Raw genomic sequence first — 12,130 nt, 5'->3', positions numbered from 1 at the left:
CCTAGTTGGACTACAGAAGGTTCCTATATGGATGATGGATGGATTTCTTGATTAGACCTGGTCATTCATGCAGTCATCCGATCAGTTAATCACACCAGCTATGGTTGCTCGCAATGGTTGTACAACCTCGTGCCTTAAGTCTCCTCGGATGGGCTCCATCTTTCCCAAAATCCCCAGGAGATCATCAGCCCTTATGCCACGCCACCGTCACTGAGATTACACTTCTCCCTATTCTTCTGTTTGGCACAACTAATAATGTAAAATGTTCTATTTACATATATTGTGATATGATTCAGTGTAGTCTTAGAGCCTGTAGCAGTGTATTTCTCTTGAGAAGAAAACTTTGTGTATTTCAACCCACACATTGACAGAAGAAAAGCGGAGTGATGTGAAAAGGCAGGGAAGAGTATAAAGGGGATGGTGGTCTCTGGATATTTCGTATACATCCTCTCCACGCTTCCTGGGTGGCGGAATTTATTTATTTATTTTTATGGTTTTATATTTGGGCTTAGACCAATATTGATCCTCAGCATTCTTTAGTAAATCCCGTCCTAACCCCTCTGGTCTTGATAGTATATCTAGGCTTGATTTTTTATTACCTTCATATTTTATTTCACAGATTAGAATGCTTTTACATACAGTATGTTATTGATCTGTTTTTGTCTTTTGCAGTTTCTAAGTGGTGCTGATTGTGCTTGAACGTTTCCAGTAACTACTGGATCGCAAACGATGAAATATTAATTAGTTCAGGAAAGCAAAGGGTATACTAAAAAAAAAAAAAAAAAACAGAATATGCTGCATCATGCATAATCTCTTAATACAGGTTTATTGAGTTTGTGATCACTGTTGATGCTATAAGAGCATTCAGTTATTTTACAGTAACGGTTTCTGTTTATACATTAGTATATTGCGTATAGTCCTTAGTGGTATCACGCAATGTTTTTGTTGGCACAGTATTTAATTGCTTTGTCTAAGTGTCAATGTGCATTAAATATTGCACTGCCGGTTTTATGTTGTGTGTGTTTACTTGGTCTTTTGTTGTCGCTCTTGAAGTCTTAAAATGAAATTCATATACAGCACCTTAATCAGCTTTAATTGTTTAAAAATCACTTAAGTATAAGTGGATTACATTTATACATTAATGCATACATAAACAGAGATATGGTACTGTGCAAAAGTCTTGAGCCACCCCACTTTTCTTTATATTAAATGAAATTTTATTTAATTATGTACATTAAATTAAAGAAATGAAAACATAGATAGAGTAACAACCTCAGCAGCGACCTCATTTCCCCTCTCGTCCGTTCCCACCGCTCAGCGTTCAGCATCATCAGTATAATAATCACCGTCCTGATCATCTGTCATCATCTGCACCTGTTTCTCACTGGTTCATGTCTTAAGTTAGATTTTGGCTTAACAAATGAACGAAAAACATTTTTCGGGAACTGCTCCGGTACAGGGACAGGACTGAAAATCAGAAACAAAATCGCATCAATAAGAAAAGCGAAAAGGTCCTTCGGGAAGCCCCGGAGAACTGTTCCTCAAGAATACATTAAAAATACAAGAGAGCCCGGTCTGACTCTTTGGAAGCAAAATATAAAGAAATGACGGGGCTTAAGACTTTTGCACAGTCCTAAAAAGAGAAGGTGTCTAGAAGCATTAACAGTTTAAATCACATCTTTCTTATTTATTTATTTTTTTACACTATGTTTTTTTCTGACAGTGTATTCTATGTGACTTACAGTGCAAAGTGTTATTAGTAATAGACACCTAAACCCTCCTTTCAGGCCATGGAGGACCACGTAGCCTTCCTCATCACTGTGCCCACTACACTGGCCATCTTCCTCACCATCTTCATCCTGGTCTGCATCGAGTCTGTCTTTAAGAAGCTCCTCCGCCTCTTCTCCTTGCTCATCTGGGGCTGCCTGGTTGCCATGGGTTACCTCTTCATGTTCTCCGGAGGGATCGTCTGTCCGTGGGACCAGGTGAGACCGGGGAAATAGCGTGACGTGCCTTTCTCACTTTATCGGTCCTTTCACACACACATATCAAAAATTAAAAATCAGACTTCGCTCAGTTGGATAGTGGACAGTAAAACATGAGATCGGTCTGTTTTTTTTAATTGTTTGTTTGTTTTTTGCTGACGTCTTTTCCAAGCACACTGACTCACGAATTGTAACATATTTTGAAACCATGAGTATCACCAAAGTGGTTCTGGATTACACATCACAGAGCTGGATGTGTACTGTATTACCATAATTATAAAAATGAACATCACACGGTCGCTCTGGATTGTGCTCTCAGGGTTTCTGACGCTCTTCCTTCCATACAGTACTTCCTCTTCATTCACCATCTACTCATTTAGCTGTTACTGTTACCAGCCCCACATAAACACCAAACACTTTCAGCTGCACATTTCATACTTTCACAATCGAGTTGCATTGCGTGTTTACACTGAATCGATCCGTTCCCTGAATGAATATTATTTACCATATAGCTGCTGATTTATGACTGAACGTGACTCATCTAATGGAATTAAGATGACTTGCAGCATGGCTGTGTATGTATGGACATACTGTACTGTACTATACAATGTGAGTCTCAGTCAGTACTCGGGTAAAACTAGACAGGAAAACTGTCACACCTTGTGCTCTGAATTCTTTTTTAGAGGCTATAAATCTGTTTTTTTTTTTTTTTTTTCGCCCCTTACAGTGTTAGGTAGGTTCATGCAATTCTGGCACTGAGGAGTGAAACCCAGTATCCATGCACACAAATCATATACTGTAGCGCTCATCATGTGGGCTTTTTAAAAAAAAAAAAGCCCTGCAAGATTTCCAATGCATGATATAAATTACCTTTATTTCATAATATACATTTAAATCAGACGGAAACACTGGCCCCCCAAGGAAATCCTTTAATTGTCCCAACTTTAATGGTCCATGTGGAAATGTCTGTATAGGGGAAGTGGCAATATCTCCCAGCAGATGTGCAAGTGGTGTTGGTGAATGATTGTGTGTACAGTCCCCACCGACAGATTGTCAGTTTTTAATGATCAGTGTTCAACTTGTTAAATGTTCACGGGACTGCAGTGAGCTGAGAGCCACCTCGGCCGGTATCGTCATTCCGTTTGCACGATTTAAGTGTTTTTACGGCTAAGAGTCTCATCCCTGTACTGTACCGTGCTTGAAATCTTTTGTAAATGTCAATCATTTTTTTATGCCGTTCAGGGAAAGTAGTATCACTAGAGAATCACCAGAATATATGCATGGCTGTAAAGAAAAAAAAAAAACCTAATCTACACTCCTGGGATTTGCATAAAAATAGAAAGGAGCGAGTGTGACAAAGTTACCAAATATTCTCCAGCATGCTCAGTAAAACCTAACAGCTGGTTTCTTATAAAACTGCACAAATCTGTGTCTAAAACTCCTTTTAAACAATGACTTTCACTCCAAATATTTTATTGCTCTTTATTAAAGTTTCTTTTATGCAAAAATGTTTTCAAAAGCATCTTTTGCTTATGCCATATTTTTGTATGTGCCCAAGACTTTTGCACAATACTATAAGTAAAACAGCTGTTAGGAGCGTACATTAGGTTTATTATTTCCATCAATGAAAACTGGTCTGTCTTGTACTATATATTTTTTTCTTTACAGCCTCCTATAATGTTATTTATTTATTAATTTATAAGTTATATATAAAAATACTGAATTATTTTGTCCATAATTATGTAGACATAATAAAGATATACTGTATAACAAAATTGGTACAGTATATAATATGGTGCCTAAGACTTTTGCACAATACTGTATATATGTATATATTATATGGATGTTATAGTATATTATAATATACTTATAATAATTATATATGCCAACATTGCAACATTCAATGAAACAGCTAAACATACCGCGACATGTTTCCTTAGGTTAGAAGTCGTGTTTTTATATGCTAAAGTGTCTGTATGTTTTGACACCGCGGTATGAGACTCGTACATGCTTTGTATATAAGGCCAGGGATGCCGGCTGAAGATTTTTTTTCTCTCGCTATGCTGCCATTTTGTTTGTGGTCATGTGACTACATGTGGTGATTGTTACTGCAGCTGATTGGTCAAACGCAGTCATGTGATTATTGTTGCTGCGTCTGATTGGTGAAACGGTCGTGTGGTAGATCCACCCGCTGCATGTGTGAGTAAATGGTTGGAAAAGTAACGAGTCGAGTGTAGCCGAGTGTAGCGGAGTAAGAGTAGCGTTTCTTCTTCACAAATCTACTTAAGTAGACGTAAAAAGTATGGTACAGTAAAACTACTCACAGAAGTAAATTCTTTTTAAAAAGTTTTTTGTAAAGTAATTGTAACGGAGTAAATGTAACCCGTTACTTCCCACCTCTGAATATCAGTGTGCATTACCCATTAGTTAAGCTTTGTCAGCAGCTTGCTAGGGACTTCATCATAAAATTCATTATGTTATTTGTACTAAATTCTGGCTAGTTTTCACCTTCCACGAGCTACTTTAATTATATGAACTTTACAATGCTGAAACACTGAGCAAAGTCAAGAAGGCTATAATATGTTTTTTTTTATTATTTATAGAATGATTTGTACGAACAAAAATGGTTTATATCACCAGCAAACAATACAGAGTGCAGCAGTTCATCGTAGCACTTCACCTGCAAATCCGCATGGGCAGTGGCGGACTGGCCATCTGGAGTACCAGGAGTTTTCCCGCTGGGCCGCTGGCCAGTGTGGGTCGGCCCAGTCAGTACGCAAATATATAGAAAATGACGGAAACCATAATATTGCATCTTTTTCCTACTCATATGAATGAGTGCGTCGATCGCACGGGCGCCGCCGACAAACAGCGTGTTGTTGCGGGAGTGTAGTCCAGTGCGGGAGATGCATTGTGGGTAATGCAGTCCGGTGTGTGTGAAGTTGAACGCGAATGCGAGATGTAAACTGGGATATAAAGCCTGAGTTTTGTTTTCTTTTCAGCACTTTTTAGTTGGATTTAAGTGCGGGAGCCACCTGAAAGTTTGTACTATAACCTGACAATGGGACTGAACTTGAATCTCGACTGGACTTGGACTTGCTAAGACATGCTGTCAATCAAAAAAGGGGTTCCGCCCTTTAAACAGCTCCTCCAATCATCATGCAGCAGCCCAGCGCCCCATAATCGCAGCGTTTATCCAATGACCGTCTAGTTTCAAAGCACTGAAAAAAAACGTTAAAAGCAGCCGCATTGAAGTCAATAGATGCTGGGCTTCAACGAGGAAATGCACTGTGACGCTACGGGAATGTATGAGAAGAAAATCAAGTCAGCCGACCTGCTGTATCTAACTGATTCTGAACGAACTCGTCTTTGAGATGAACGTTTTCTGACGCACTTTTAGTCAGTAAAATGTTAATACAATAGTACATAACTTGACCATTAATTTTGTGACATTATAGGGGAAGCTGAGCTTCCCTTGCAGTCTTAAAGAAATCGCCACTGCAAGCCACAGTAACTCATTTGGATATAGAATAGAGCTTGTGCACTACAGTATAAGCCTTATTTAAGCTTGCTTTCAAGATTTCCAGCATTATACTATGGATTAAATAGTGTAACCGAGGAGAATTGACTGAAGCGAGTCTATGACTGACTCATTTCTTAATTAGTTCCAACATTTCTGTGATCAATGCGGGCGAACAGGTGAATAGCGAATGCATGACGAGCATCAATAGACGTTAAGTTAATAATCTTACACCGTTCTCATCTGAGTATAAATTCAGGCCTTTTCTTCTGGGTGTGTTATCGATCAGGATAAAAGCAGAGTCATGTCACATGGTGATGTTAATCTGCATGTGTCACAGTCTTTCTAAGCTCCAAGTGGCTTGAAGTGGGTTAATGCACTTTTGAAAAAGAAAAAAAAAAAACACACAGCGTGCAGTCTATCTTTTCACACGGGAGTGTCTTACCCGTGATTACATTATGGTTGTTTAGGGAAACGGTGACAAATCATTCTGTTTATCCAGATGTACTTAAATCAGGTACATCCTTCACATCGCATCTAATTTTATTTCTTCTTTTCATTTGCTCTTTCCCTCTTCCTCTCTTTCTCCCCCTCCATCTCTCTCTCTCTCTCTCTCTCTCTCTCTCTCTCTCCCCTAGCAAGTATATTAATACCTGTTGGCGCTGCATTATTAAGAACTTGCACTGACGTCTTCTCGAGCTGCTCCTTTCTCTAACCCTTTATCACCAAATTCATTCTTTTCCTCCTCACTCCATTAAGCACACGCCGCATTCAAAGTAAGCCAGCTTCATCAGGTGGCACTCTGAAGTGCCATGCCTCTCACATAGCCCTTAGCTCTTTAGCTCTTTAGCTTATCACAGCCGGCACCTGGAAGCTGTGAGCTTTTTTTTTTTTTTCACAGGGGGATATTTTTCCCACCCCTTCAAGAGGCTTTAGCATTTATGTTGGAAGCGCAAATGGCATAATGGAAGAAATTGTGGCGAGGCTTTTCTTTGGAAAGTCAGCACGAAACATAATGGTGAAGTAATTGTGGGGCTCCGTCGGCTCATCCGAGTGGCCCCAGTTGCTTCACTGTTTATCTTTGGCAAGGAAGAGACTGAAAGTAGTGGTCTGACAATCGCAATGACCTCCAGATCTTTTAGACACAAGCTGTTGTCAGTAAAAGATGAACATGGAACAGTCAGAGTCAGGTGCATTCAATCTTAATGATTAAAGATGTTGAAGTAACCTCAAAAGGTTCCTTTGTTAATGCTGGTACATCAGTTGAGAGTGCCTGTATACAGTAGATGCAGGACGACTCATATGTGTGCAGGATTTATAATCATTTCCCACATGTGTAAGGGTTACATAAGAAATAATGATCAGACTATAAAAGGAAAACAATCAACAGCAAGGTGGTATAAAACACTCTAACGTGATACAACACCGATTCGCCCACACTTAGACTATCCTATGCTGCCACCACCAGGTTGAAGATTCCTTTCAGCATAACATTCTTACAAGTTCAAAGTGTCTAGGAATTAGAAGAAACTCTCTTTGTAACCTTTAACCTGAAAAACACTGTATAGCTAAAAGTATGTGAACACCTGACCCTCGCACTCATATATAGTTCGTTATCAACGAACAAAGTTGAAAGCACACAATTTTATTTGATGTTTTTATACATTTTTATATTACAATTTTGCTTAAAAAGAACTACGGGCCCCCTGCTCGCCCTATCATTCGGATATTGTTCTTTCGATTCCCGGGTGATGCTACAGCCAATCATGGGGCCTGTGATCTTGTGCAAGTGGAAGAAGTGCATAACGCTGTCCTCCGAGTTTGTTACACCGCCCCCAGCTGTGCGTGAGCAAGTTTGAAAAGATGCAATTGGCTGGCATCACATGGTTCGGAGAAGACATAGTCTTCGGCTCTCCCTGACCGGTAATAGTAGCCCTAATGTGGAAGCCCTCTAGTGGCGTGTGGGAATTAGATTCGACTAAATTAGGGGGAGCAAAAAACAAAACAAAAAAATAAACAAGATTTCTGAATGATTGAAACTCAAACCTGTTCTAGCATGACAGTGCTCCTGTGCACAAAGCAAGCTCCATGAGGACATGGGCTGCGTTCTATTCCGAAGTGTACTTCACAGGGTTCTCCCTACTCCCTTTGCAGGGAATGTCAGTAAAGGGAACTTCTCTCGACAAAATTCCACCAATTGGAACACCATGCGAAGTCACCAGTGCTGACGTCACTTGCTCCATGTGTTACCATGGTAACATAAGCCCCACGGATACCTGCTGCCGTGAAAATTTCACACTACGAACATTAATATTATAAAATATTAAATATTTAATATTATAAAATATTAAATATTTCTTGAAACAAAATCTGATACCATTATAAAGCATACTATTAAAACGTGTATAACTTGTAAATAAACTATTGATTAACAGTGTTGGGCAATGTTACTTTTTCTTCTTCTTTGTCTTTCGGCTGTTCCCTTTCAGGGGTCGCCACAGCGAATCATCTGCCTCCATCTAACCCTATCCTCTGCATCCTCTTCTCTCACACCAACTAACTTCATGTCCTCTCTCACTGCATCCATAAATCTCCTCTTCGGTCTTCCTCTAGACCTCCTGCCTGGCAGTTCCAACCTCAGCATCCTTCTACCGATATATTCACAATCTCTCCTCTGAACATGTCCAAACCACCTCAATCTGGCCTCTCTGACTTTATCTCCAAAACATCTAACGTGGGTTGTCCCTCTGATACACTCATTCTCAATCCTATCCATCCTTGTCACTCCCAAAGAGAACCTCAACATCTTCAGCTCTGCTACCTCCAACTCTGCCTCCTGTCTTTTCTTCAGTGCCACTGTCTCTAAGCCGTAGAGCATCGCTGGTCTTACCACTGTCCTGTACACCTTTCCTTTCATTCTCACTGATAGTCTTTTATCGCACAACACACCTGACACTTTTCTCCACCCATTCCAACCTGCCTGTACCCGCCTCTTCACCTCCTTTCCACACTCTCCGTTGCTCTGGACCGTTGACCCCAAGTACTTAAAATCCTGCACCTTTTTTACCTCTGCTCCCTGTAGCCTCACCGATCCTCCTGGGTCCCTCTCATTTACACACATGTATTCCGTCTTGCTGCGGCTAACCTTCATTCCTCTGCTTTCTAGAGCATACCTCCACCTCTCCAAATTTTCTTCCACCTGTTCCCTGCTCTCGCTACAGAGCACAATGTCATCTGCAAACATTAAAGTCCATGGGGACTCCTGTCTTACCACATCTGTCATCCTGTCCATCACCAGAGCAAACAAAAAGGGGCTCAGAGCCGATCCTTGATGCAGACCCACCTCCACCTTAAACTCTTCTGTCACACCTACAGCACATCTCACCACTGTCCTACAGCTCTCATAGCCTACATGTCCTGCACCACTCTAACATACTTCTCTGCCACTCCAGACTTCCTCATACAATACCACAGCTCCTCTCTTGGCACCCTGTCATACGCTTTCTCTAAATCTAAAAAGACACAATGCAACTCCCTGTTACCTTCTCTGTACTTCTCCGCCAGCATCCTCAAAGCAAATCCTGCTTTTGATGTACTCTTTCTAGGCCTAAAACCATATTGCTGCTCACAAATGCTCACCTCTGCCCTTAACCGAGCTTCCACTACTCTTTCCCACAGCCTAATTGTCTGGCTCATTAGCTTTATACCTCTATAATTGCCACAGCTTTGCACATCTCCCTTGTTCTTAAAAATTGGCACCAATACACTTCTCCTCCATTCCTCTGGAATCCTTTCACTCTCCAAGATCTTGTTAAACAAACTTGTCAAAACCTCTACTGCCACCTCTCCCAAGCACTTCCATACCTCCACAGGTATGTCATCAGGACCAACAGCCTTTCCACTCTTCATCCTCTTCAACGCCCTTCTCACCTCACTTCTACCAATATTTGCTACTTCCTATTCCACAACAGTCACCTCTTCTACTCTTTCTTCTCTTTCGTTTTCCTCATTCATCAACTCCTTAAAATACTCCTTCCATCTTCCCATCACCCTCCTGGCATCTGTCAGTACATTTCCATCTCTATCTTTAATCACTCTAACCTGCTGCACATCCTTCCCATCTCTATCTCTCTGCCTTGCCAACCTGTACAGATCCCCCTCTCCCTCCTTACTGTCTAGCCTAGCATACAAGTCCTCATATGCTCTTTGTTTGGCCTTTGCCACCTCTACCTTCACCTTACTCTGCATCTCCCTGTACTCCTGTCTACTCTCTTCAGTCCTCTCAGTGTCCCACTTCTTCTTAGCTAGCCTCTTTCCCTGTATACACTCCTGGACTTCCTCATTCCACCACCAAGTCTCCTTGTCCACTTTCCCCTTACCTGATGATACACCAAGTACCCTCCTACCTGTCTCCCTGATCACATTGGCTGTAGTTGTCCAGTCAACTGAAAGCACCTCCTGACCACCCATAGCCTGTCTCAACTCCTCCCTAAAGACTTCACAACATTCTTCCTTTTTCAGCTTCCACCACTTTGTCCTCTGCTCTGCCTTTGTTCTCTTCGCCTTCCTCACCACCAGGGTTATTTTACACACAATCATTCTGTGTTGTCTGGCTACACTCTCCCCTACCAACTTTTTAAAGTAACTAATTACATTACAAAATTACTGTCATTAAAAAGTAATCAGTTACATTACTGCGTTACTTTCTAAAAAAAGTAACTAGTTAGAGTACTTTTCCATTGCAGAAAATGAAAACTCCTTTGTGATTCCTCATGCATGTTGTTTTAGTCAAGACCATTATAATTATTCTACGATCATCACTCAGCGAAGTTTGGCCCATAATCTATTAACTACTAATACCCCTATCTCACCTACGCGGTACAGCGCGGTGGCTGGAAAGGATGGTTCATCATGATTCACGCGAGTTTTGGCACTGCGATTAGGTTCTTATCTCGCTGCGTGTCGATCCTCGGATAGTCAAACCACATAGGTAAGTATAACAGCAGGAATAACAGAAGGGGGCGGGTTATCGGGGGCGGGGCTTGTAGGACGACTTTCACACACACACACACACACACACACACACTTGCAGAATTGGGACATGACTGCTGTCTGGCTCACGGATTACATAAATTGTCGGAATATCGGATTACATTTTTGAAAAAGTAACTAAATAACTGAGTACTTAAATGGCGGACCTAACACGTTAGATTACTCGTTACATCAAAAAAGTAATCCAAGTTCTTTTTTTTGGGGGGGGATTTTTTCCCAATTTTTCTCCTAGTTTAGTCGTGGCCAAATTCTCCCCGTCACTAGGGGGCTCCCACATTAAGGCTTCTACCATTCAGCAGGGAGGGCCGAAGACTATCACGTGTTTCCTCCGAACCGCGTGACGCCAGCCGACCGCATCTTTTTGAACTGCTTGCTCACACACCGTCGGGGGCGGAGTAACACACTCGGAGCAAAGCGCAAAGTACCTCTCATCCCGCCCCTCTGAGAGAGCTCGGCCAATCAGCTCTCTCTAGGCCTCCGGCTGTGAGAGGTAACAGCTTCATCCGGGGATCGAACCAGTCCTGCCCATTGAATAGATTAATGCGCATGTATGGGTGTGATGGTCAGATGCTCACCAGTCTTTGGGGACATGGAGTATTTCTTTATTAACCTCTTTGCTGTTTAGGATGGTGACTCTAAATGAACTTCTCCTCTGCAGCAGGGGTAAGTTTTGGTCTTGCCTTCCTGGGAAGGTCTTCATGCGAGGTGCATCATGGTGCTTGATGGGTTTTGCAAATGCACTTGACACAATACTGTTCTTACACGAACTGTTCCAGAACAGCTGACCTTCTGTATAATTAACTAATTTATGCCATGTGTTATTTTATAGTATTGTTTTAGAATGCAAAAAACTTTTCAAAGTGTTCAAACTTTTAACTGGTACTGTATTGTACTGTATTGTACTGTATATGGTATACAGTATGGTTTACACTGGATGTCACAATATAAAGTGTATGTGTTAGTTTAATCTCATCGCGGTTACTAAGAGTGTCATTTTTCTTCTTTTTTTCGTCCAGCCCAAAAATTGAGGATACGAAAGATTATCTCCTTGTTTTCTGCCCCTTGCTCTGCTGTTGTAACATTCATAGGCAATACACTAATTACACGCAATTAACCTGACAAATGAACAACACGTACAAATAACAGCCATCAAAGTTAAAAGCAAATATAACCCCGACCTAGCTTGACTCTGACTGACTGCACAGGTTGAGCCGTAATAAACCTACTTCATCATTTCATGTTGTCACATTTCATCGTTCTAGCGCAGATGACAGGATCTAGGTGTGCAGACTATGGCTCTGTTCAGTGGGAAACATTTTCAACAGCCGGCTGGTCCCCAGTAGAGTCATTTAGAGGAAGCTAAAGGGCTTTTTCATGTTGTTTTAAAAAAAAAAAGTCTTTAATCAACAGAAAGCGTGGAAATTGGATCTGGCCGACCGTACTCCAATCAGTCAGCAACAAAGCTAACCTTACCTTTATGGAGAAAAAAAAAAACCATGGCAATCTATTGTAAAATAAAATGCAAAATATTAATTTACACATTTTTATATATGGGGAAATAGTGCTTATATTT

The 12,130-nt window shown here is 41.1% G+C and overlaps 1 protein-coding gene across 1 annotated transcript in view; it reads left to right on the top strand.

Moving 5' to 3' along the window:
* Positions 1 to 12,130, top strand: part of adcy2b (adenylate cyclase 2b (brain)) — an 83,377-nt gene that overhangs the window by 7,008 nt on the left and 64,239 nt on the right. Inside the window, exon 2 of the mRNA XM_053489633.1 lies at positions 1,788 to 1,985. Coding sequence (XP_053345608.1) covers positions 1,788 to 1,985 — 198 coding nt within the window. The remainder of the gene's footprint in view (positions 1 to 1,787; positions 1,986 to 12,130) is intronic.

The sequence above is a fragment of the Clarias gariepinus genome, chromosome 28, assembly GCF_024256425.1.
Source record: "Clarias gariepinus isolate MV-2021 ecotype Netherlands chromosome 28, CGAR_prim_01v2, whole genome shotgun sequence".
Taxonomy (NCBI): Eukaryota; Metazoa; Chordata; class Actinopteri; order Siluriformes; family Clariidae; genus Clarias; species Clarias gariepinus.
The sequence above is the reverse complement of the archived record's forward strand: the minus strand, read 5'-3'. Positions and strand labels throughout refer to the sequence as shown.